This window comes from Bombus vancouverensis, chromosome 3, assembly GCF_051014615.1.
Source record: "Bombus vancouverensis nearcticus chromosome 3, iyBomVanc1_principal, whole genome shotgun sequence".
NCBI classification, from domain to species: Eukaryota; Metazoa; Arthropoda; class Insecta; order Hymenoptera; family Apidae; genus Bombus; species Bombus vancouverensis.
In genome coordinates, this window is record NC_134913.1 from 10,771,997 (window position 1) to 10,799,934 (window position 27,938).

General features: G+C 34.4%; 2 protein-coding genes and 1 long non-coding RNA gene across 11 annotated transcripts in view; 2 read left to right on the forward strand and 1 right to left on the reverse strand.

Annotated features, from left to right (window-relative positions):
* Nucleotides 1-5,035, forward strand: part of Evi5 (ecotropic viral integration site 5) — a 29,753-nt gene extending 24,718 nt beyond the window's left edge. For 5 of the 6 annotated variants that reach the window (XR_013058080.1, XR_013058077.1, XR_013058078.1 and 2 more), the window contains 2 exons: nt 853-964; nt 1,071-5,035. Coding sequence is in view for 1 of the 6 variants with exons in the window: in XM_076617423.1 (XP_076473538.1) it covers nt 853-912 (60 nt within the window). In the remaining 5 variants the exon portion in view is untranslated. Of the gene's footprint in view, nt 1-852 lie in introns of all 6 variants that reach the window. The other variant, XM_076617423.1, reaches the window with a different exon arrangement.
* Nucleotides 5,036-6,933: 1,898 nt separating this feature from the next.
* fax (failed axon connections) overlaps nt 6,934-27,938 on the forward strand; it is a 55,072-nt gene continuing 34,067 nt past the window's right edge. Inside the window, exon 1 of the mRNA XM_033349314.2 lies at nt 6,934-7,527. Within this exon, the coding sequence (XP_033205205.1) occupies nt 7,183-7,527 (345 nt within the window). The 5' untranslated portion in view covers nt 6,934-7,182. The remainder of the gene's footprint in view (nt 7,528-27,938) is intronic.
* Nucleotides 22,564-27,489, reverse strand: LOC117165872 (uncharacterized). 4 transcript variants are annotated; one of them, XR_013058039.1, is made up of 3 exons: nt 26,652-27,096; nt 26,287-26,580; nt 22,564-22,691 (listed from the first exon to the last, which is right to left on the reverse strand). It is a non-coding gene; the product is annotated as an uncharacterized LOC117165872 (long non-coding RNA). The 4 variants fall into 4 exon arrangements; XR_013058040.1 differs by lacking the exon at nt 22,564-22,691 and adding an exon at nt 27,141-27,489 and having other exon boundaries at nt 26,016-26,580; nt 26,652-27,017; XR_013058038.1 differs by lacking the exon at nt 22,564-22,691 and adding an exon at nt 27,111-27,489 and having other exon boundaries at nt 26,016-26,580; nt 26,652-27,017.

Consider the following 27,938-nt stretch of genomic DNA (forward strand, 5'->3'; position numbering starts at 1 on the left):
GAAAATTGACAAAAAAAAAAGAAAAAAAAACGCGTTTTTCCTGATGCGACGGAATACTTAGAGTCTCATTAACAAGTCGCAGTAGCGTATTACTCCGGTTTGTAGAATATTATAGGAAAACGAAACAATAAAACAAAACACAAACATATATGAGTAAATAAAGTATACCAAATACTCTTTGGATTCATCAGTATTCTTCTCGCGTACATTCGCGTATTTATAATACGCTAAAAGTAGTAAAGAAACGACACGAGGTTAATTTCAAACGGTCCAACTATTGAGTGGAAAACTTGCACACACAATTAAAATACAGTACTGTGCAAAAATCTTAGGTTATTTTTCTAGTTTTTACATTTTGCTTTTCAAAAGTGATTGAAGGTGTGGTTGGCATTATTTTAATACTATTTAAGTAATTTACTATTTAAGTAATTAATATTTTTAAGTCATTAATATTTTATTCGTAAATCATGTTTTTATAATGCCATAAATATTTGATAGTATTTGGAACAGTGAAATTGCAAAATTTTTAAAAAATTTATGAATCAGAAAAGACAGCATCTTGAATAAAATATTGAACAATTCCTTTCCATATAATAACATATACAAAACCTTTTTTATTATAGTAACTAAAGTAACAGTAACGTAGATAATTTGGGATTTTTTCACAGTATTACGTACACATACACAAACATTCACATTAAACAAGATTAGAAAAGAAAGATGATCTTGATTAGATAGAGAGGGGTAAGTAGGCGCTATAAAAGATTCGTAATTTCGTTAAAATTGGATCTAAGCAGCTGCTGATCGGTGAAGGGTGAATCGGTGTTCTTTAAATCAATTTACTAATTGCAGATTATTGAAAGTGAAAGTGAAACCGAACGAGATAATCGGGAGTACAGTTGTAAAACTTAAATAGCCCGGATAGCTCGTTCCTTATAGCGAGGACGTGATAATTACTTCCAACGTAAGTAGTTGCGCAAATCAGAACGTCAAACTGCTTTTATCTCAAATTTTTTTTATTCATGGATTTGTTTTTTTTTTGTTCATTTCTTTTTTCGGTTTATTTTCAGCTTAATCGAACCCTTAACGATCCATTCTCGTTCCTGCAATGATTGTACGTGTTTTCAGACGGTTTAAGAATTCAAGTAAATAGCCTAAACGTATTTACTTTTAAGATAAAGGGAGCAGCTGATCGATAAAGAGAGCAACTTTTCTTATCGTTCCATAATGATACACAATACATAATTTTCAGCCATTTCGGTTTCGTTTTATCGCTTTGTCTCTTTTTCCTTTTTTCTTCTCTTTTTTTTTTTACTCTTTTCATTCGACAAGTGCAATCTTTATTTACGTTCATTAACGTATCTTCAGAAGAGTGTTATTAAAAAGTATGTATATTGAAAAATGATTTTATGGGGCAGTGTAAATAGGCAATTTTATTATCGATTATTCTTTTAACTAGATTTTGATACACAAAAATATCTTCAGTGATATAATATTTATAAACTTAAAGTATGCATGAACTTGGCAAAAGTTTTATTACTCATAAAGAGATAACAAACTAGAGATTGGGAAGAAGCAATACTTAGTAATTAGTATATTTAAAAGTTGAGAAATGTATGTTTGATATTGATTCTAATTAACCGTCGTACATGAATATTCATTTTAAATCGTTTTACGTATCGTCTGTATTTTTATCTACAGATTACTTTTATTAGAATAATCATTAAAATTTGTTATCAATTTCTAGAAATGTATGTTTGAGATTGATTCTAATTAACCGTCGTACATGAATATTCATTTTAAATCGTTTTACGTATCGTCTGTATTTTTATCTACAGATTAATTTTATTAGAATAATCATTAAAGATTTTTATCAATTTCTAGAAATAAAAAATTTATGAGGTATATAATTTACAATTTTTATAACGAAAATTGTGTTCTTAAAGTCGATGGCAATTTTATTTACTGTACCTATATTAATCTTTTTTAACTAAATATCAATTTTTAATTAATTTATTAATAACGAATTTTATTATAAATAACGCTGGAACGTTAAGGGTTAAACGCGTCCACAGTTTCTCGCTTTGGCCTAAATTGTACTGTACATAATTTCGTTTTGTCACGAATAATTGGCACCAGGATTATAAAAATCGATCGTGAACGCACCGAACACAAGAATTCTCTCAAAAAAAAAACGAGACTTTCTGCTTTCGTGCACGTTTGATCAGAAAGGAAATTGCATGTAACCTTTGCGATATCATAAAATCTTATTAATCGAGTAAATTATTAATGTTGAGTAAATCTGCTAATCAAAAAGGAGGGCTCGATATTTAGACTTTTACAACGTGGATGATCTTTACTCTGCAGCAAGTAAAAATTCTATTTGCCACTCGAAACTCACATTTTCACTCGCTTTCCAGCTATTGTAATTTAAAAATCAAGTCTAAAATTATTTTATCGCAATTGTCTACTGTATTTAAATATATATGTATTTATTGATTTGTTATGGGGATTCCTGTGATGTATTCTGTATATGAAGATCATAGGAGACAAACATAATAAGTACATTTTTGTTGATCCTTTGACTTTCATATCATTTTACGATTAAACAACAATGTAATTAAATAACTTGTTAGATTTAAAAATAATATTAATTATCAAGACATGCAATGTTTTAATATCATGATGAGGAAAATTTTAAAGAGCATGAAAATACACATGTGTAGCTTCACAATCAAATAAAAGAGATAGTTCTGTTAACATGAAAGCGATTGACATTGTACTGAATTTTAAAACTATTTCCTCGTAACAAATGTTTCTCTCCTGTACTCCTCATATAAGATTTCAATACATATACATAGTAATTTATATTTACGAAACTTTTGTAATTTTGCTACGATTTCTAAATTTTGTTATTTTATAATATATAAGGAATACTTGAATAAATCAGTCTTTGAATTCGGTTTTTAAACATTTTTAACATTGTGATTTTTTCATAGATCGCTTTTTAAAAAATACTTTTAAGGAGGAAATTTTTCGATTAAATTTTTCTAATCTTTGAGGAATATTTGTATTGTGAGAATGATGGATCCCCTGTAGCAATTCGGTATTTTCCAGCAAATCACGAACAAGTCAGTATGTCGTGTCGCTTTTACACAATTCACGAGAAGGGAAAACGTTTCTGTAAGAGACGAAAAATCATTCCGTAGAAGTCTATACTTAATTTTAAACAAATCATAGAAATACGCTAAGGCAATGCTTAATGGCACAAGCTCAATAATTTATTACTAAGAAAGGCTTAGTTTCTCGTCTTTTCAGATATTTCGCCAGAGAAATCGAAACATGTTTCTTTCGTCTATTAAAAATAAGGAGAGTAAATAGGAATAATTTCGATACTGCCTGATATTCGAAACCGAGTGGATTAAACCGTATAAATGGCTAAAGAGAAGTGTCCATTAGAAAATATCCAAAATTCTCTCACGTCGCTTTTGCGAATATAGGTGTGCGATTATCTGAAAATCAATTTTTACGCAGAGTACTGCATTTTCTTAATTTTAAGCTTGTTCTAACAACTAATGAAAGAGAATAACGATATCAAATGATAGGAGAAAAATAATGATTAGTTGTATTTAACTGGAAAATCGTGAAAATCCAAAAAAAAAAAAAAATTATAGAAATTAATACGATTTAGCTACAGCTCTTTTATTAAAAAAATGTAGAATTGTGATATATGTATATGTACGTGTGTACTTTAGTATTTGTTATTTTAATCAATTGACCAGTAAATGCATTTAAAAAAAAATAGTTTGATCTGTTGCTTTTATCGAAAAGAGAAATTATTTATTTATTCGATTTTTTAATCGGATTTTTTAGCGCTTTTCGAAAATACTGATCGAGTTTAACACGAAGCAATCTCTTGTACACTCTCGAGTGTTTTCTTGAAAAAAAAAAAAAGTTTGGTACAGAGAATTGTTTTATTTATACTTATAAACGATTGCTATATTTATGTAGCAGTTATTTGTACAGTTTTCACATAAATACTTCTGTTTATTATGAATCATATAACTTATTTGCGTTCAATAAAACTATCTTAAATAATGTCGCTATAGTAATCAGTATTTATTATGATGGCAAATATTTTCCCAGGTATCGTTTGATTTTTAAACATTGTCTATTTATTGCCTTTATACTAAAACTATGTACAGTCATTATTAGTCTGTTATATTTTTTAAAAGCTCTTATTATTAGAAATCACTTGTGCAATTTTTAAAATGATTCTTTTGTAAATCGTGATTGTACTGGTTTTAATAAAAATTAATCGCTATTTTATATATTTACAATACATATTGTATACTTTCAATTTGAGGTTTAGAACGAATTCTTTAACCATATTTTTTAATAATTATTCTTAGTTAAATTTTAATAACAATCTCAGTCATAACTCTTCTAACAATAATAATAATAATATAAATAATTATATAAATATAAATTTACCGGGAAATATATCGGCTATCATCGATCAGTATTCGTAGATATTTATCGATCAGTATCAATATTGGATTAACTTTCACCATCGATAGCGCCAACTTCAGTCGAGAAAGAAAATAGTACTAAAGGACGTACAGAACTTATTTCTTATCGTTATCGAAAGTATGCGAGTGACTAATATATATCTTACTAACATTATTCATCCTTTTCTACACGTTTGTACTTTAAGAAACTATCGTGAAACTCTTCAGATATTATATTCATTCAACGTTTTACACAATGCAACGAGTCTCTGTCTGAATATACCTCGATATCTTGTTACGGATCATTTCGAAGTAACTATATATGAACTGTACGTATTCTGCGCATTTAAACTGTATTTCTAGAACGAGCGTTCGTTAACGAATCATTTGTTAGTGATTTTCTTGTTGTATACAAGGTTTTTGGACAGATAACGCGCACACTACGAACAACGATATGAATTTGTCACGAACATTGTGGGGAATATTATAACATCAGGAGTAAATAAATTTTTATTCACTTTTAATGCTGTAGTTTTCTTCCCTTTGGTGTTCAAACATCAAACTATTTAAAGAAAATTCCATAGTATTGAAAAATGGTTTGTTTTCATGTTCCAAAAATTTATATTTGATTTTTATCTTTCTAAACAATACTTTGTGGATAGTTACAAGACGTTCATATATAACGAGTGACATATATACAGAGTATCACAGTAATCATGGTACATTTGGCAAGGGGAAATAATAAGTTGAAAATGTAGAATAAAATTATTTCACAGGATGCTTTGGTTCTGAGAAAATTAAATCGAAAACTGGTCAAGTACGCGTGTATTCAATTCATAGTTCAATACATTCAAACTCTATTTTCTAGAAAACAGAGGGACAGTAAAATTTTATTCTACATTTTTTATTTATTTTATCATTTTTTTCGTAGAATCATATGCTTTTCGATCGTACCGCGTTTGCTGAAACACCGTATAATATATAACAATAAAAATTAATTACGAACATCTTGAAATTATCCACAAAATTTTATTTAAAAATATAAAAATTACAGTAGCTACCAAAAGTATTTGTACACCACTGCATTTATTATTTCATTTTCATATACTAATTAACTAGATCCGACTGTAACACATTTTGTATCATTTAATGGTAACTTTCACATGATTACAAAAATTTGATAGTATGGAAATGAAATGTAGAACCTAATAAAGAAACGCTTTAATGGAATATACAAATATATACTTTTTGTAGCCACCGCAAATATAATCTTTTATATAGTATTTATGTATCCTTTATTCCACATTTAGTATCTATTTATCTTTTTTCCGGTTGGTCGATAATCGAAATCGCTTCGAACTTCAGTTCTTACCCTTCGATCATTAATTCGCGCCTCGAGACAAGGGGACTCGGTCGTCTCCTTATACCTATTGATGGTCCCTAAGCGAAGCGGTAACCCACAGGAAAGGTATAATCCCGCTTACAGACTTAACAATCTCGATACGATATTCGGAAGGAGCAAGAAGGATGAAAAGGAGAGAGAACGCTGAGAAAAACGTGTGAGGGAGAGTGTGAAAAAGAGAGAGAGAGAGAGACAGAGATAAAACGAGCGAACGCAAAGACAAAAGCAAAGAACCAAGGACCAGGGAGAATTTGCGTTCATGGGCGGCGCTAGTTGTGGCAGGTAGTTTTCCAAATGGAGTCTATCGGCCAGAGAGTGGAAAAAAGTAATCCGTGAAAAGGGGTTCGTTGTTACGCCGATCTGATGCGACGTTGCCGATTCTGTGCGAATGAGAAGAGCGGTTGGCTGGGTTGGTCCAGGACCGAAACTAGAACATTATAGAGCCCTTCCCTCATATAGCCTCTCTCTCGGGGGAGCGGGGAGCGTTGAAACAAGCGCTATAAATAATATAAATCCTAAACTTTGGAATATTTGAAACAAAAATACAACTTATTGATGAGAGGAGAGAGAGTGCTATTTATATGAGTATAACGATTAATCCATACGATATATATTTCGTAAGAGCAAACAAAAATTTCGATACAAAATTCGATGAATAGAAATAGAATATTGTTATGACAATGTATGTATTTGATAATTCGTGCAGGGTACCTAAATACATAGTTGCGAGTTTGTTCGGCCCTCTTGAGGTGGCGGTGGCGGCAGTGTTGCCAGGCGAGACTAACCACGACGAAGTGGAAGCCGAAGCCTGCTTATGGGGGTTCTCGCGGGAGGGAAGGAGGGATTGAAAGGGGAAGTTGGATGAAAAAAGAAAGGTAGAATCAGGGCAAAGAAAGAGAAAGAGCGGCACGCGGACCGGGCAGGGGTGGCGGACCAATTAAATATGGCGACGGCAGTGGGGTGTGGCGCTTGCGCATGCGCAGCGCCGGTTTCAGCTGGGGGGACAGGAGTCACGGACAGAACGGAGCAGCGACGAGAAGGAATCAACCGGCCGGCAAGCAGAGGGATCTAGACGAGTACTCGGCGTACGTTTGTGTGGTGCGCGCTGTCTTCGAGAGGATAGGCTCTTCCAGTGTCGCTCGAGAACTTGCCCGCTGACGTTTGTTCGCTTGGCTTAGCTCCGCTCCGCTCTGTAACGAAGCGTTTTCTTCGTTTTCACTTCGAGACCGGGTCGGACCTGTGAAAAAGTAAGAGTAAAATCAAGAGATAATGACGATGGCAACGGAGACAGAAAATACCGGGCCCGAGAGCAAGGAGATTAAAGACGTGAAAGAGATGAAGGAGGCATTGAAGGACGAAACGCCGCCGGACAACAAGCAAGAGGAGAAAGATGCGGCGAAAAAGGAAGATAGTAGTAAGAAGGAAGAGGCCGCTGACGCCGCGGCTGCTACGCCATCCAACGCACCGACCAAGGCTATCAGCGTGCATAAGACCAACTACGAGAAGGATATTGTTTATCTGTATCAGTTCTTTCGAATACCGCTTCTACCCTCCATCTCGCCGTATTGTCTTAAGGTGGAGACATGGTTGCGGCTCAACGGCATCAAATACGAGGTAAGTATTTTCATTTATCGTAGAAAAGATTTACATATTTACCGTTTTCAGATCCTTGTTTATTTGCTAGAATAGTGATATAACAGACAAAACAGAAAGGTGATATATAAAGTTTGGCGGAGATTACTTTAAAATAGCACATTCGAAGTAGAGAATTATTAATCGCTCGACTGTCTGGGAATAAAAAAATGTTTTTTTTTTCAATTTAAATAATCCTTAGATTCTTAAATTTCCTTTCATAAGATATTGTTTCTATTCACTGATTACTATTAAACGTATGGTTAATATATACTTTGTATTCTGACATCATACTTATTACATCGTAATCTTGTTAATTACAACATTTCCATAACTCCATTTTAGAGTTAATTTTTTAAGACATCTTGTAATTGATGTTTTTCTAGATGTCATTCTTTTAACAGATATACTCTCCCCGTACTTTCCGATCATTTGAATTTCGAAACTCATGACACGGGGCAAAACAGGGAGATCGATGCGAGCACAATGCTCCCAAGGTTGTACCCCAGGCGTCATGTTTCTTCCGGGTATATCCAAGAACGCTTTTTTTTGGACTTCCGTCATTATAAATCTACCGAGTTAATTTCCAATGTATTCATCACGTATCATCTCGGGGATATATACAATTCCATCGAATCGATAAGCATGATATATTTTAAAAATTGATAGAGAAGCTGGATCCTTTACCGATTATTTCAAAATGGCGACTCTTGTCAACCTTTGTGCATTCAAAGTAATGTTTAAATGCACCTTCGATACTGTTTTCTGTCACTTTTCGTAGTTTTTTGCTCAATCAGGATTTCGTTTTTCTTCGTTCGTTCTTCTTATTTTATTAATCATTCGTTCTCTCATGATTCGTGATTTTATCGAGAATTTAAAAATACCTCTTATTACGATATCGATTTCTCTTGACTGAAAACTCGGTGGGCATTTGCATGAATTTTTCAAATCATTAACTTAGGTTCGAATGCATGAGATGTTGCATTGTTAATTTATTATTAATCAGAGTAGTTGCTATTGCAACTTCTGTATGCACTGTTTAGTTTAGAACTTCTCAGGTTTCTTTAAGATCAAAATAAATTGATCCAATAGCTTACCTTGAAACTTTATTGTGTAAATATTGATAGAAATCGTACTGTTCATACTCGAGCTTGTAGACAAGCGTTAGATAATGTACTCACGACTCTTTGAACGAAGATGAAGCATGTAATCGTGCACGTAATAGCTAAACATACAAGAATCTTATTCCTATTACACGATACATACAGTGTCTGCAAAAATTATTGGCACACTATTATGTGTGTTAGTGCATTTACATACTAATTAATTAGATTCAAGTATATTAAATTTCGCATCGTTTAATAGTGCTCTCATACGATGACAATCAAAGATTTGGTACTATGAAAATGAAATGTAAAATGTACAGCCTAACAAATGGACTGCAAATTTAATATTTATGTTTATCTATTAGAAGTTTGTGAAGGGTATTCTGCTGTATATATATTATGTATTGTTGTACACTATATACATTCTGTTCATTGTTACATCTTCAAATTTTGCATAAATTCATAAAAATCTGCAGTCTACTAATAAAAGACTCCTCCATTGGAAAATAAGTACATATGCCGATACTTTTTGCAGCCATTGTATACATATACGTATCAACCTAATCCGCTGGAACATCAAACCTGTTACGCTCTTTCGAAACCCAGCAATCTTATACATATCGACCTCGTTATAGTAGATCTCGCTCTGTTACACATGCTATATACATATAATTCTACGAATCGTCCATTTGAATAAAATAATAAATATGAAATATCCATGACCCGTGTCGGGGTCACGTTCTGATTTCCAATGTAGCGTTTCGAAAAAAAAAAAAAGATATGTACATTAAGAACCGATTTCTCTCTCCATGCGCGATGTAGCTACCGTTTTCCATCGTAAAAATTGTATATCCGGCGCGAGAGTAAGGCAGCCGGATGACTGGCACACGCGATCGAAAAGCATGAAAATACATTTTCTCGCGAAAGAGGTGAAAGGCCCGGCGGCATGCATTCCTTTACGGACTTTTAAAACGGGTTTCAACGAGTCGCGTGGGGGGCGAGCCGGGGAAGCCTATTGGAGGGCTTCCAACTTGAACAGAGGCAAAAGTGCCCCCGTATGCGCCGCTGATCCTGCGCGTTTGTTTCCGAGGGGGGTGGAAAGGACGCGTAGCAGACTACTTCGCTTCCGAACATACGCACCAGAGATACTACTAACGATTATCGATGTGTTAGCGATACTAGAGGGCTTCTGAGGAATCACAATGTCTAATGTTTAGTTCTATAGATATACAAGCGATTCACGATGCGTTCCTAGGGATTGGAATAATTTCTTATACAAATATATAAATCTGTTATTACCGATACTGAAATTACCAGACTGGACAAAATGATCAATTTGTAATTTTTAATTTTATAGATTTATACGTAAAATTAGTTTATGTACTGATACAATTTAGTGACTTTTCTCAATTTTCATTATTTGATTTTTTTTTTCTTTACGAAATAGAAGATTCGAACAATGGAATGCCTTTTCAGTTTAATCCATTTAATGCTGAAAATGTACCAAACAGATTAGGTTAGGTTTCTTTGCGGGGTAAACAATTTTTTAAGCGAAGAGAGTACTTTTATTTATTCAATTACGTTGCATAAATATTTAAATAAATCTATCGAGATCGAACCTAACCTAACTTGTTTAGTAAATTTTGAACGTTATAATAACAAAAGGTACATCGGTTTCATCTACAATTGATTTCTTGTTTTAGTGGTAAAACGATTCTTTTTTTAAAAAAAAGACTGAAGTTAAATAGAATTGGGAAGAGTTAGTAAACTGCTGTGCCAATTCTCCAGCAATGATTTCTTTTTACCGTCGCCATAAAATTGTTCTGTCGTATTTTTAGGCGACGTAATACTTGCTCTTTCAGGATAACGAATATCTTTCTGTACACAAAGAAAGAGACGGAGATAGTGGTTTCTTATTGTTACTCTCGGGATAGCTGTGATATGTGATCAACTATCTTCGCGGCTGTTTACGCGCGTTTTTCTATCGATTTATTTATATCGTCGACGACGGCGATATTGGTCGCGGGTCACGAAGCAGACAATAAATAATCGGAATGTCTTATTACGGAACTTACATGTGGAACAAGTACATATCACGTTAGATAGTACTTTGTATTTTTTCTTGTTCTAGTTGTATGAAATTTCGTTCGATTGTGATTTTTAGAATGTACATATACCTTTGTGTTTATACATATTTATTTTTATATTTGTCTTAAAGTCAGTCTTACAGTAGGTATTATCAAATATATAGTACTTTTTACAAACGGTACTTCCGTTTACTTGGTTGATATGGTAGAACTTTGCATATTAGCAATCGTATGTTGTTATCGTTGTATGATAATGATGTCGATTGATACATTGTAATACAATTTCAAATGGCAAACGACATATTTCCATAGATGGTAAATGATATTGCGTGTAAATGTATATTACGTTTTTCGAATACTGATACGGACACAATGTATAATACGTACATTAACAAAACACGAGTAATTGTAACGTCAATTTTTAAAATTATCAGACTACAAATCTTTTTTAAATTATATATCAGAAATAACTTAAATATTATATATGTAAACTATATATCATACCCTTTTAAAATAATAAAACTATATATTGTAGATCGTGTCATTCTCTTCGTTTGAATAATTTCCATAATTAATATAACATAAACAAAAAATTATTGAAACTTCTAATCTTGAAATTAATTAACGTATTATTACAAAAAGCAGTGTTTTCTCTTACAAATATATAGTAAACCGTTTCCCAATAACGGGAAACAAATTCTTCGCGTATTTAGTTTCGCGTTAAAGAAGGAAAGAATCCAGGAATTTTTCTGTACCGTGTTTGGAACGAATGGAATTTCATTCTAGGGTGGTCGACACTTTTGAAACACTTTTGGAAGTTATATCCATCTCCTTCTAACTGTTGCTAGAGCGGCGTTCTTTTTCATCTGGCCGCCAGAATCGCAGGGGTCTTCTCACAACATCTGTTGAACATATAACGCTTTCCCCTGAAAAGGAACGTTGCACGGACCTTCTAAAACGTAGATTTTAGACAGTCCATATTTCTCTACCTAATTCTATACTCTCGTCTGTCCTTCATCAATAAATCAGAGATACATGGCATCCAGATGTCATAAAAGAAATGGTATTATTATTATATTAGTATTAATAATATTATTACAATAGTATTATGAAATTTTACAAGACACAAATTACGAGTTACTAATATTAAATGATAACTGCTAAAGTTGCGTCAAAAGCAGTATTCCTAATGTCTTTTTAATAAATTCGCATTTGTAATTTTCTTTTTTTATCAATTTACGTTATCTAATTCAGCGCAGTCGCGTTGCATGTGGAAAATAGAATTTGAAGAATTTATTCAACGTTCTTTTTGTTCTTAAAACTGTCCGTCTTAAAATTGCAAGCAACGAAGGTTTCTAAGCTATAAATCGTAACTCGTCAATTCTCCAAGTGTAATTTCGATAATTGATAAATTGTTCCGCAAAGAGTATGCAGAGAATTTGTGTAATTTTCTGTGAAAATATACTTTCCAAATCTCAATTATCTCAAATTCTCTGAAAATGTTGGATGAATAAATATAGCATTGTTTCGTCTGGTCTTTTCGGATTGAGAGGGCTATTTTTAGACATCCTAATGGAGGATTGCGCTTTATGTAATTTATCAGTCGCAATTGTCAAGTGTTACTGACGCCTCCACTTCCGGTACCCGCTTCTGGATTCCCCGATCGCAGCTCTTGATTTCATACGCATGCTCTGACTGAATCATAGTGGTAATTGTTGCGTTAGTCACCTAATATAATGATATTTAACACCAAAACTACCAGAATAGGCAAAATGGCATAATAAATTTCTTAAAAAATAAATAATCAAAATTTTCTAGATTTATAAGGGTTGCATGCCTAACAATGTTTTTATTTATTTATTTATTTATTTAAATTTTACAATCTGTCCAGTAGGACATTTGGTCAAATATTATAGCTTAGTGGTATAATAATATAACATGTGGGTGGCTACCCCCAGCGGGGCACCATCTTCGTGTTTTGTGAACCTAACAATGTGAAACAAATTTCTATGAAACATATAATTATTATATATATAATAATTATTATTAAATATGTATAACATCTCTTCTCTTATGATATATCTTCCCATACACCTATATTTGCCATCTGAATTTCTCTGATACAAATTTTATGCTTAAAGACGAGTCAAATTAACTGATCTATATTATTCATGTTTTGTAACAAAATGCATTTTTAAGAATTTTAGGAATTATTAGGAATATGTTAAGAAAGAGATTATTACTATATGTTTATGTTTACCATTCTCTCTGTTATTAAAAATATGCATTACTATCTTCTAATATAAATGACTATTTCTTATTATGATATGCATGTATTTATCGTCTTCTTTATTAAGAAGAACATTCCTTCCTAGTGTAATTTTCTACCTCTATAGAAAATTCTATCAATTAAGAGCCTGTATCTCGGCAAACAGTAATTAAAAATCAATTCTTCGATGGCTGGAATAGAACTTATTTTACTTCTTCGCAATACTAAACGCTTCGAAGAGCTTAATTCCTGGACTGGATGAAGATGGGAAAATCTTATCTTGTTTGTTGGAATCTGGTCGGAAATCGCGGCCTGAAACGATTATAGATCGTATTCCCATCGAAAGAATCGTAGTAACTCGTCCGCAATGTATGGCTGTTCGAATGGCAAAATGACAGAAGCGAAACAAAAGAGGTCACAGGTAATACGGAGGAAGTTCCTATTGAACTAATCATTATCAAGATAGGTATAAATAACGCGTGGAGTGGCCCGGATCAATTGGCCAACTTGACCAATTTTGCACCGGCTATAAACGATGCGTGTAATTTCTAAGAAATGCTTTCTATCCTTACAGATTCCATGATAAACACTATGCATTCCTATATTTGGTGTTAGATCACTACATTTGGAATAGTACTGTTGTTATTATTATGGTACACTGAACAACACTGTTCTATTGTCTTCTATCTTTAGAAGAAATTGTCCCTTTTTTTTCCTTCATTCATATTTCCAAGATTTTTTACATCTTTTCCAACCCTGCTGTGATTTTCAAAATCCAAAGAAAAATTTTACCAAAGAAAAAAAAATGTTTAATCAAAGAAGATGTGTAACATAAAATTAAAACGAACCAAATCCTGTATTCCATTAATAATTTATCTTATTCGAGCTTAAGACGTTAATTAGTAAAATGCAATTTCGACAAAAATGATCGAACGATTGCAACGGGATTGTTTCTTTTTTTCAATCTGGAATGTAAACCATCATTGTTTATTGGAAACACAATTATAGCCTTGTTTAAGGCTACACAATTATGCCACAGAAATCGACGTCGCAGCCTCGGTTATTGTGCATTGTCTGTTAGTTATTCTCTTAGCCTGAAATTATATGGGGTGTGTCGTGCGAAGTATTACGAGCTGTTCTCTTGGTTACCGTGTTAAGATCAGCCGTGGAAAATACAGAATTGATATTTTGGGATTTCTCAACATCTTTATGGCGGCCTGAATGTGCTACACTGTACCTTTCATCCAGTTTTAGAAACCAGTCGAAAGAAGCCTTCTTTTCGTCATTTTTTAATTCCACAAATATTTGGATTTACGTCGCGAAATATTTATTATATTTTAGAAACAAATAAAAATGTAAAAGTCTCTCCTTTCTTCCTGATTTTAGCTTCGTAAATATTTAGCTTTACATCTCGAGATACCTATTTTAGGAACGAACAAAAAATCCCGATAGAAACTTTTAAATTGTCACTGTATCGTATATACACACGCTATTGTATCAAAGATAAAAATAATATTTCTCGCACGTAGATTCTCTTGTCTCTCGCTGATTTGAATAACAAATAGAGACTGTAAAAGATATCACATAATAAAACAGCAGGTTAATCATTGTTCTAGTGAGTTTTAACGAAAATTTACAATACAAAGGGCGACAAAAAGTTCGAAGAAAATAAGTTGTCTATTGTACGAACGTGTTTGTTACGAAGAATACTATGCCATGGTAAATGAATATTCATCGGAATATTGGAAGTCCTTGAAAGGATGCACGATTTGCATAGAGTTGCGAAACAAAAGAGAAGGAAGAGGCTACTTTCGAAGGTGTGCAGAGAGACCTGGATCAGCGCTAATACGCGAATCTAGGTTATGAAAAAATCTGAAACAAGAATTCTCTGTTTCATATCTGCTTCTCACGCTTTCTTGGCAAGACGCGCTTTTCGGTGCGAAAGTTAGCGGGACACGGGAACGCGTGAAATTGTCCTAATTTATCTGTAATGCCTTCTCTCCTTCTCCTCTTTTAGTTTTTTTTTCCAACCTTGTACGGTCATGCTGCATATCTCTTGATATATTATTAATATATATTGCAGTCTCTAACGATATATTTAAATGCCTGCTTTTCAGGAAACTTTTATATCATAAAGATGTTCGTTTCGTCGTTTTCTTGTTTGCTCTTTCTCTATATATCTCTCCGAATCTGAAAAGTTACCATTAGCGTCGTCGAGACTGTGATTGCTATAGAAATAACTGCTTTCTGATAATTTATTATGTGCTTCACTTTATTGGGCTTCTTATCTATATATAGCGTATTATTGTTGAAATTTGTAAGGTGGTATATTTAGCGTAACACGTAACGTTCTTTCCCATTCATCAATTAAAAATTCCACACAGTCGTAGGTATACTGATTCATAATTCCAATGTGTAGTTCTTTCATATGCATATGTATAGTTCTGTTCTGAAATTTTGCCATTATAAGCCATAAGACGTAGAAATTACGTATTTGTATCTTTATATCCCACAATCGTTCTGTTACCGTACTCCTCTGTACAAGAAGTTAGTAGCGTGATATTTTTACTGTCATCTCAGCAATGCTACGACCATTTGGTAGGACGAGGAATGCAGCTCATAGCCTTATCTATAAACAGATTAAATTTCGCGAGTCTACGATAAGCCGTTCGCTTATGGCAACTTCTTTAGTATGCTCATGTTTCTTTCGGCCGACACACGTCCTGGAAACGTCTGGTGATCTTTTTAAAGGCCGAACGCATTCGTGCAAAATTTCTCGTAAAACTCGGGAAGAAAGGAACTGAACTGGTTGATATGCTAAAAGAACCATACGAAGAGAATGCTCGAAGCAACCATTTACAAATGGACGAAGTGGTTTCAAGCAGGAAGAGAAAAGACGTGAAAAACGATGATGCTTGCGAGGCTCGACCTTCTACCTTGCCACCGATGAGAACATCGAACGTGTTCGTAAATTTGTCTTATCAAATCGGCGAGTCACTGGCCGGATGATCGCTGAAAAGCTTAGTAGTAGGTAGGTCAATTTAACAAGTATGCGGTCGATTTTAAAAATTGATTTAGAAACGCGAAAACTCGCTGTTAAAATTGTCGCGCGATTTACTGATCTAACTCTACGAACGTTTTAAACAGACTAGTATGTAAACTTAATATTATAGTCTACCCTAGCAATATATCGTTGCACTCTCATTGCTTTCGAAGCAGCAATTTTTAACTTAACCTAGTCTCTTTTCTCAAGGGAAAGATAAGAGAACAAATGCAATTATAACCTAACAAATCTCTTATAAATTTCCATTATAAAACTTGCAAATCGATCAGGAAAGATTCGACGGGATGTTCGACGAAGGTCGAAACAGGTAGGGCAACGAATCATGCGTGCGAACGACCGAAGAAAGAACGAGGATGGAGGGAGGGAGAGAGAGAGAGACGCGCACGTAATGCGCATGTCCAACGAAGGTTTGTCGGGCCGAACCATTTGTGCTCGGCCAATCGATTGTTTCCGACGTTTCTCCAACACGCTAAACTCGTTTCCGGTCCGATTTACCCGCGACCAGTATCCGCGATACATACTGAGCACGAGAAGTCGACTACGAAAGCGATACATTATAATTGCATCGTACAGTCGCCCGTTAAACGGCCGATTGTAGCGGTGGTTTTATTGTCAGGAGTGGGGGTAGAGAGATGTTGGAGGGGAGAGAGTGGGGATTGTATCGGTTACTTTTACAATAAGTAGAATACGGATTTTTATGTAACATCATATCTTTATGAATATAAGTACAGAAAAATTGAATTTTCAGTGGCTACAGAAAGTATACCAACTGCATTTGTATACTAATTAATGAGATCGAACATTCGTACGATTGCAATATGATCACAAAGATTCGATACTATGGAAATAAAGTATAGAATCAAATAAGAAGAACGCTTCGTTGGAAAATAAGGGTGCGTGGAACTACTTTTTGCAGTCATAGTATAAATTACGATTTGTTTCATTTGGATGGCTGTGAAGGTATTCGGCGTAAGTGAGGTTTCCATGAAAAATGATTTAGCCCGTGAAAATACCTTTTCGTTTGCGGAACTTTCAATCGACGGAACAGTTAAATAATTACGTTACAATAACTGAATTAATCAACGAATTATAAAGAATAAATCGTTCCGTCGACAGAATGTTTCGAGGCAAAAGAGCGTAAACGAAAAGCTGACTTACACCGATTGGCTTCCGAGCTCTCCTCGTGTTAAATGTTATAACAGGTATTCTACTCTGAATATTTCATATAGTTTTGCATATTATGCACAGCCTATGCTTCTCAACACTTTTGAATTTCCTATGGACACATAAAAATTCGTAGTCTAGCAGTCAACTTGTAAGTAACCACTTAATATTATATGAGGATCTCTCGGTGCTCCATCGAGCATAAGTATTATACTTTCATGACGGCGTAATGAGAGAAAGCAGATCTCGTTGCAAAGAACCCTGGTAAACTCGATCGAGGTCGCGCATCTCGGTTTAACGATCTCGTATATGTCTATCTTATGGCTTTTAAGAGAATCGATTAGAGCTTAAGAAGCTTGACGATGCTTTTAGATATTTAGGAAGATTGAAGCGTGTAACAGGTGGTTGTTGCTGTTAATCAAGGAATGATAGGGCAATGATGACTTTTTGTTCCTATGGTAGAATGTTCAAAGATGTGATAATCGAGTGGAGAACTTGTGCATGAACTGCAGGAATTAATAGATAATTAAAAATAAATAATAATTGGTGGATTCGAGGCATCGAGTCTTGCACTTGGACCAAAGAAATTGAATTTTAAATTCGGCAAACTACAAATGTCTAAATTAATAAATCGTTTGCAATGTTTCCATTCTGCAAAATTCGATACTGCTGCGGAATAAGAATAAAGGTCTTCTATTCTACAAAATCAGTACCGATGCTGGAATGACGATATGATGATAGACGAATAATAAACTACAATGTTTATTACGTGTACAAGTACAAAATAAAACGAGAAAGAAAGAATTGTCTGAAAAGTGGTACAAGGTTAAAAAGGACACGATGATGGTACCCCGCTGGGGGTAGCCACCCACATGTTATATTAGTATACCGCTATAATATTTTACGAAATGTCCTACTGGACAAATTGTAAAATTTAAATAAATAAATAAAAAAAGGTTAAAAAGGAATTCAAAATGAATTTTCTAAGACAAGTTTCTCCCATCGAAGGTGAGATAACGTATCCATCATTAATCGTAGATAAGAAGGTGTAGATGAAAAATAATAAATCAGACGCAAGTGACAATGGCAACGGTGCAATTGTTTGAGAGGAGACTGGTTCTAGAGGAAACAGTCCAAAAGATCTGCAGTTATGGCTTGGGCTGGGTCGGGATTTAACGAGCCATGGAATGAGCTGACTCATAGGAACTACGGAGAACGCAGTTCACGAGGAAAAAACAAAAGTGGGCCTGGTATTTAGATTGGGAGGAGTTATCAGCCATGGGCACCTTTAGCGAAACTTTATTACATCGTGTAAGTGTTCCCGATTAAGCGACGTGCAGTTTGGTCGAGTGCTTAAATTGCATGATTGATCGGTCGCTTCGTATCGTTGTCTATCCATTTTGATATTGAAAATTATGGGACTGACCTTCGTGAATGGTTCAGACGTGGATCATTATCGAATATAAATGAACTTGATAAACGTGATACGTTGTAATTGAGATGAGTCTTATTTCATATAGCGTGCATTTATCCACTCGATTATATTTTCTATGTTCTCCAACGATGATAAAAAACGTAGATAGAATTTCCGTTCGAAGAATTACAAGAGGAGTAATATATTTCTTGAGACGGTGGAGTACTTGCAAAAAGTTTTCAAGAGGTTCTAGTTTAGAAGTTAATCGTGGCGTGTATGTTCTGCAACTTTGATGCTCTATGCTTTTACTATTATTATTATTTATACGTATACGAACGATTTGAGGGAAGTCTGCCAATTTACAAATGCATAGCACCTGTTAAAAATTAAGAGAAGATATTTTTGCGTGCAGCAATGTAGATTTGTAGAGTTATTATATATGTGTCCTTTATTTTCATACTCTTAGTCCTTTATTATTATTATTATTATTATTTTTATTAGTATTATTATATACAAATGATTTGAGAAAAGAATCAGTTAATTCAGTAATCGTATTTGTCGAAATAAAGAAGGAATATAGTTACCTTGATCCGTCTGAATTTTGTTTATAAGAATGTATAAGATAATAATTACGATTATACGTGATAAAAGAGAAGTATTTTAAAATTCCTATTCATTTACTATGAAACACGAAACATGAACATTTCTATGTAACACGTTCTTGCCACGCGCTAGCCAAGTTTCCACATGGCATCGTGTATCTTAATCTCCACGCGCATTCTTAGAACTGTTTCTCCTTCGTAACCTGTATCTTAAAACAAATTCGGCTGTTCCGTTATACTCTCACCATCGTCACATTCGCAAATTCAGATTACATTTATTTATACTTCTACACGTGTCACATAATACATAAATATTATTCTGCACATTATTTTAAGCGTAAGTAACAAGCCGGTCTAAGATAACGTTTAAAAATCGATTAACATTCTATAAGATAAATAATTGACGAATACTCCTATTCATAAGTGTTCGGTTCCTGACGATGGTTTATCGATTATGATAATTGACTGGAATTATCAGGAAATTGATTATTCAATTAGAATTATGTATTCGCGCGAGAGCGTCGAGGGAATTTGCGAGTGTTACTTGCAAAATAATCAAGGAACTTGGCTAATTAGAAATTGTATATCAACGCCCTCCTTGTCATCATTTCTTAAGATCGTTTCGAAATGGGAGCATTTAACGTGGCCGCCTAATAAATTCGACCGCTAAATTATACACGTTGGAAACTGTTAGCAAAGCGTACTAAACTCAGCGTACTAAATTCCTGAGTTTCAGAGTTACTGAACTCGAAGTTCCTGGGTCCAGAAGTTCCGTAGTTAGCAAATCCAGAGTTCGTATATTTAAAAATATCGCTGGCTTCATTTATTTTCACTTCCACTGGTTTTTTCTTCGACCAGTTCTCAAGTAGTTGTAAATGCAGCTCAAAATCTGCAAATAGTCCTGATAACCTTTTAAACGGTGCTTCATTTACGAAGAAGCGATAATCGAGACTTGTGGGTTCTTGTCTTGTAGTGACGTTAAAACGCAACAGTTATAATCATTATTATTATTAAAACTCGATATATTTATCTCGGAGCCGCGATAAACGTCGAATTCAGATCGTTCGAAATAGTTTGAAAAATTCGAGGAATTAAATAAACTTTAAATCGTATTTTGCTGAAATGTTCAATTTTCTGCGTGTGTTCCAGTTTCTTGAAAACGGGTCATTTGAATTGCTTAATATTTGCTCTCATAGAATTTAAGTTTCTCCGTTTTTATCCTGCGAATTTATTTTCTACGAAACACGACATATATACACAACTATACATAAACAACGAGATCTTATTCGAGCAATAATCTAACGATAAGACAGTCTTGAACAATAGTAGTCGTCCTATTATTGTCGTATCGCGTGTGAAACGACAAGGAGCGTCTTGGAGTAGTTTTCAAAGTTTGTTTCGTCGCACACGAGTTACACGAGCGTAGGCCAATGCCTGTGTTAATTTGGAAAACCGATTCGTGTTCTTGAAGTTTAGGATGTTCTCGAGAGTTTATAACGCGCCGATCCCTATTGAGTCAGGCGAGACGAGTTTCAGATCTAATTAGAATTTGTAACTTGCCTACCCATAAATAACTAGGCTGAACAGTGACGGGACAGATGTTTGGGGTAGTTTGTTCCCAGTTGTCGAAAATTGCAAGAAGCTATATGTTTAGCTGACGTTCTAATAGTATATTGCGTTTCGTTTGAATAAATTTTAAAGTTGCAGCAAACTTCATCTTTGATTATTATCACGCTGTATCATTTGAATAATACTGTGCTTAAGAGATTGTTGTATTCAGTAGAAACTTCTATTAAGACAAAGTAATATGAACGATCCGTGAAGGAAAAGTTTCGCAAGACTTTTTTTTTTTTTAATATTTATTAAAATTACAATCAATTCTCGCGTTGAGAATTTTCAGTAATTTTTCTGGCGTTAATTATTTATAACAAGTTAATATAAGTTTCGTAAGGTCGTATTACAAGGTAGCATAAGTGTACTGTGAGGTGACTTAAGTAGAATGTAAGAAAGTATGTAAACCGGAAGTCGTCCAAAGCCGAAAGGCAGGGACTAAGTTTAATAAATAATATAAGTTTCGTAAGATGGCTTGAAAACTTATTCTATTATTTATTCTATTTGTTATTCTATCAATGATAAAAGATCATGAAATCTTTATATTTTGCATTATATATATGTCGGAGATGAAAGGAAAACCGGAGCCTTCCCTTTGCAATTTTGAGGAAGCCTTCCAATGCTTTAGCCTAGATTTTATCATAACTGTAATTAAGCAATTGTCATTTGTAATTGTTTAATATTTGTGAAAGCGAAACTGGGTTCGAGGTGACAACTGGTCGCCGAACGTAGCCACGGTCACGGGATAAACGTTTTGCCTGACGAAGGTGTGGATCGGTTGTATTGTTCTCCCTAGAAATCACATAGAATTGTACTTTAGAGATGTCGATATAATGGGACACACGTTGTATTAGGAATCAATCTCCAGACAGAAACTGCCTAGTAACGGCGTTTGGATCTTTCTCGATGTTTCCAAAGAGTATACAACAAACTTTTGAGAGAAATTGCCTAGCAACAACGATTGGAACCTTCTCGATGTCTCCAGCGAGCATATAACAAACAAATGCAGTCGTATAGCAAAAAAGATTTTCATCGGATATTCATTCGTGTGATCGCCTTGGAAAGTGATACATCGAGCAATTTACCGAGTGTCTCAGCAATCGTATTTTTTTGTGTTTAAAATTATTCTACGCATAGTAAAGAGTTATCCCGTTGACCGTGGATTCGTTTGAACCCCGGAACATTGTTAATAGCGTAAATTAAATTCATTATTCCTAAAACCTATCAATCGTTAATCTCATTATTCGTTAAATTCATTATTCGTAAGACATATTATTCGTTTCTCTTATTGTTCGTTAAACTTATTATTCTTTAATCTAATTATTAATTAAACTTATCGTTTGTTAATCTTATCATTTATTAAACTCATTATTCATAATATTTTGTAAAATCTTGTTTATTCGCGTAAATATATTCTCTGTTTTGTAAAACAATGGCTAATTCAAACGAAGAATCATTACGCGCCTTAAATCCTAATGATAACCCGACATATATATTACGTAACTTGTAACCTGACAATTCATATTATATTATACACACATTAATATATACATTTATAGTTAGGAGGATGTTGAGATAGCAAGGCAACTAAGAATAACGATTTATCGTAAACCGAGTCCCTTTCCAAGACCAGGAGGTTAAGAAATAAACTATTACATATCAAGTACTATTATATACATTTATATATACGATATACGACTTGACAATTTATCGATATTATACATACATTAATATATACATTTATAATTGGAAGGATGTACCGTCGAGATAGCAAGGTAACTAAGAATAACGATTTATCGTAAACCGAGTCCCTTTCCAAGATAAGGAGGCTGAAAAATAAACCATTACATATCAAGTATTACTATACATATTTATATATACGATATACAATACTAATATCAATATAATGCAACAAACATAGCATCAGATAGTAAACGATTTTACAAATGAATTCGTCATTTTTTCAATTTGTCCACCTTGTCTGTCGAAATATGCCGCTATTTACCTTTAATCACAAGCCAATTGCAACGTCAACGCCATCTACACCGCGCATAATTGTCGAGCGAAATGATCCCGTGCTCGCTATAATTTCACAATATTATCCGGCTCTATTAGTCGCAGTTGGCGAGCGTGTTAATTCAGCGATTACGTCGGGCTATAGTACGTGAAATAGCGTTAATAAGACTTTCATTCTGTACGGCGCACGGTTGGCCTACTGCGCCTCCTGCCGATCGGCTCGAGCCTAAAGCAAAAGGGGGATGAGGCGAGACAAGGAGGCGAGTAGCGTGTATATATATGTGCAAGCGTGCACGCTTCACGCTTGAGGCAGGTCGGGCTCTTTAAATCACCGGAAACGCGCAGGTAGAGAGATGTGGGTAAACTGTTCTCCCTTCCCCTATCTTCGCTCTCTCAGCCTTTTAAAAACAGTTTCGTGGAAGGTCTACACGCCTGAAAAAGCGCGTGCACGAACGTTTAACGTGGAAAATTTGTCTGGTCGGGATTTCTAGGCGGACCATGTGCATTTTAACGGCGCAGCGGTTTCCCTGTTAGGCGCCCCTTCGGGATGTTACGATATGATTATGGTGGTAAATTCTTGCTGTTGAAAGGTTTGGAGATTAACGCGAAGATTAGGTTTAGTCGACCGGGAAATTTCGTGGGCGTTTGTGTACTCACACGGTCTGTTCTACTGTTTACGTAGACGTTTCTGTATTCGTATCTGCGCTTGCGGGATTAAGTGGAATTTCCAAGTGGGTTGTTGTACAGGATTTAGTACTTAGCAACAGTTCGAATCAGAGTATCGTGGCATTACGCGGTATTTGCGGTATCTGTAGCGAACACCGTTTAATTCTCTCTGTATTCTATTTATCGAGATTTCATTGTATAGCGCACTTACGGAATATGCTGTTCGCTTCTAAATTTCGTTTTATCGCGTCGTCTATAGAAGCGGGGTTACATTGTGCGATGAAATTGCACAAAAGATTGGACGGGGAATTAATTCAAGTAGAATTTCCTGTTGTATCGTAGTTTTCCAGCGGAACAATAACAGAGACGAGGACATGGAAAGAATTGGAGAAGGTGGAGTGGTTTTTGAATTTCAACGCTCAAACCTTTTCGCATATCGCACTGCGACAAAATTATTTATAGTATTACGCCAACGGTACTTGGCTGTATTAATTCGATGCCAACTTTTAGCATATTTTTTTTTAGATTGGATCAGTTATGCGTATAATTATGATATTACTCGCAGTAGCAATAGGTAAATGGAAAACATGCTAAGGATATTACACGAATCAAAAATGTATAGTGAAATATATTCCAAAAATATATTTTTTTATTTTAAAGTATAGGTATCTATAGTTTATGTGCAAACTCGTTAGTTCTCCTAAGCTTTTGGCAATTTTTGTCGAATTTTCTCAGCATCGTCTTGCGAACATTAAATTAAATTAACGGCGTAACGAAAAATACGAAGGTAATTTCCGGTAAGGATCGAGAAAGCAATATTATTTTCGAGTTTCCGAACGAAAATGATTTTGATTCGTTGGGGGAAGTGTCCAATATGCCTTCCGGCTGTTGGAACGCGTAATTCGATTCTCTTTATCGAGGCTATTGTACGAGCCTCATTGAGTGCCGGATTTTTTTCTTTAATTCCCGATAATAATCTTAATGGAAATGTTAATGGAATGAACGTATTGGTGGATGCTAATAATAGAAGCGTTTTAATGGAGGCTTTACGAGGCGTTATAACGGTGCTGTAATGTTCTGCATTTGAATATTACAGCCGTATAAATTAGCAGCAATTTTCGAACGAAAGTAGTGCAGCTTTATGATCGATATTTTTATAACATTGCGTACTTGCTGGTAAAAAATTATTATTTCTAATTACATTTTGCAATGAGTTTATCACGCGATGTCTATTCAGCAATAAAAGCTTTAATCGCGTGGATAAGTAAATTTAAATCAATTTTTTCTGCCACTCTGGCTCTGTCTCAAAATGAAACGTTCGTGTTTGCGCAAACGATACTATTCAGCTTTGAAATGAGGCTAAACTTAACCGTATATCGTTTCCTTGAAATCGACGAATCAATAAGTAATTGGTTGAACAGTTTTTATCGTTTTTTTACTGTTTCCTGTTATGACGGTAATTTTACCGCGTGAATTCGCGATATAACTGCAAATTTTTCTGCGAATAGTATCTCTTTGTTTATAAATAACTTCATAAATAATATTTTACAAAGTTTTTTCTATAAATAATATCAGACACTGATGTTTCTATAAAAAAAGAGGGAAAGTGCGATGTAATTTTAACGGTGCTATGGAATTCTTCTCTGTTGATGAAAAAGGTAACAAGGAATGCGGAAGCTTCTCGTTAACATTTCCAAATCGTCTCGGGGCGAATTTAATTTGTATCGCGCATATCGTCACGTATACATATAACGTGACAGAGTATGCAAATGAAATTTTTCTTTCGGCTGAAACGAGGCTTGAAAGAATTTCAGAGCGAGAGAGAATTTCGTAGCGGCGTTCTCGAGTATCCTTGAATTGATGATTCTACATACATTAAAAATATATGCATTTTTCTCATGCCTATGCGTGCACCATGATTACCTTGTGCAGACTGCGACGTGCCTTGCTATTTTATGCCTTATGCTTATCTTTGTTCTTCGTCCAAGTATTTACGTTCTTATTTAATGATAGAAAAGTACTAGCGAAAACAAACTCGTCTATTGTTCCTTTTTCTCTTTCTATTGCGATATCTTCTTAATAGGCATCAGGAATAATTAAGTATAATTATGAATATAGCACGCAATGTAATGTCTAAAATAAAGGACTAATATACCAAGGTACATAACGATATCGATATAAATTTAATTTTACATAATAATATAGTTATTTTTAATAAAGAAAAAACTGCTGAAAATTTTCGATAGCCCAAAAGTGGTTTGAAGAATTTTAGGAGCCTGACAGACTTAAGAAAAAATTGCAATTTTTCTAATAACGTTATTCCTCAGTGTATTACACTACAGATTTTGTACGGTATTTAAATTGCACATTTAAAATTTTAAAAAGATATTTTTCTCCAATTACATTTTAATATAAAAATATTTAGACTACGACAAAACTCTCCCATGTGTTAATTAATTAAGCAAATAGTATATTTTTTACAGGTATTTTAATAATCAAGATAATACATAGACAGTAAATATACGATTCTCTAATTGTGTATTCTTTCGCGCTTGTTTTATCAACAGAATAAACCTTTTTCTTAATTGAGACATTTATTCTCGTAAACGTAACATTAGGTTCGTTTAACTTAAACTCGTCAGCTACCATTTCCTTCTGATTTGTTCTCCAAGGAAAATTTCCTAATCACGTTGCACGTGATTCCCCTGTGCAGTTTCTTGCTTTGCAACTTAAGCAACTTACCGCACGATCGTAGGCAGTAGTAGATGTTATCTTCAATTGAAGACAGAATTTCCGACGTAGTAACATGATCATTGTCGATGCACCAGACCTTTCTTCCATTCGTCACGACTTTATCTTCCAGTCTTTTTGCTTTTCCATTTTTTCTTCGCTGCAAGTTTTACTTCCAATAGGTTATCCACATTGCGGTTACTCAAATCCTTTTTTCGCTGTTTCGTTTGTTATTTCTCACGTAGATCGACTTCGATCAACGATAAATTGGCTTCCGTCGATTGCTTCTTTTCTCTACTTTTTTACCTGAAATTACGCCAATTGTACCTGTACCGCGTAAAGAAGGCGAAAGGAACAAGCAATGGAAATTATATTACTGTGCAAGAAAGATATTTCCTTATTCCAAAACTTCAGATCTTCAAACCTATTCAATCTATTTCAAACACGTTAAATAATCATCCATATTATCATGAAATTTTTTCATTATCTCAATTATTATCTTTCATGCCCTAAAGTATTCCTTTATTCGTTCGAAGAACAAAAAACCAAAAAAAAGACCAAGAGAAACGCTAACATTATTCCTCAAACATCTTCAATCCACGTCAAATCAATTACCGATACCCAATTTCGGAATAAGCCAAGTAAATCCATCTCCCCTTTGAGTCTCTTGCGGACAGCAGCTTCAACCAGATTTCAACTGAACACTTCGCACAATAACCTTGCATACAGACACATTCATTTACCTAGAGAAAGAAATGAATTTCGATCGAGTATTGAGCGCGCGCGAAAGATCGTCATTGTCTGCGCGCACGCGATACATAAAGAATAAAACGTACGTGTATACGTGTAAGGCCTTACACACGCACCTTGTTTTCCATGGACAGCCGTCAATAGGTATCGCATTATAAATCAACGCGACGCGGTTTCCGTCCGAGGACTGTCCATTCGAAGACGCAATACGCGATATACGCGTTCTTTCGCTATATAAAGCATCCTCCGTTCGATTTGTTCGACTCGTCCGTGGCTGGTCTATTGAATCGCCTCTCGTCGTCCTGTCGTGCTCTATGAATACAGATTTACTTTGTCGCTCGCACATATACAGTAGCCGACGAAAGTAATTTGAACACTCGCGACAGGAAACATTGATGTATGCGTATATCGTGTACGTGTTGCATAATACATTTCGAAATTTCAGTGTAACGGGATACGTCTGCTCCGATTATACTGGTCAAATTTGAAACCGATCTGACAATTTATATACAAGTTGGAAGATATTTATCAGAAATATGTATTTCATAGAATGTTAATATATACCGCACGAGTCGTAGCCTTGAGCATATAATTTGTGTTGAAGATAGTCTCGCTAAGTATTGTTTGGGTAGTACCGAGATAGCGAATAATCGAGTGTTCAAATACTTTGGTAATTTCTGTGAAGCTTGTGGTAAATAATTTCGTCGTTTGTACATATCGTGGATTTTGAAAAACGCAAACATATATTTGGTAAAAAATTATCTCACAGCGCGAATGCAATGGTCTTAAATATACAGGGTGGTTGGTAACTGGTGGTACAAGCGGAAAGGGGGTGATTCTAGGCGAAAAAAGAAGTCGAAAATATAGAATAAAATTTTTTAATAATAAAAAAGTAAAATAAGTTAAGAGAGTAT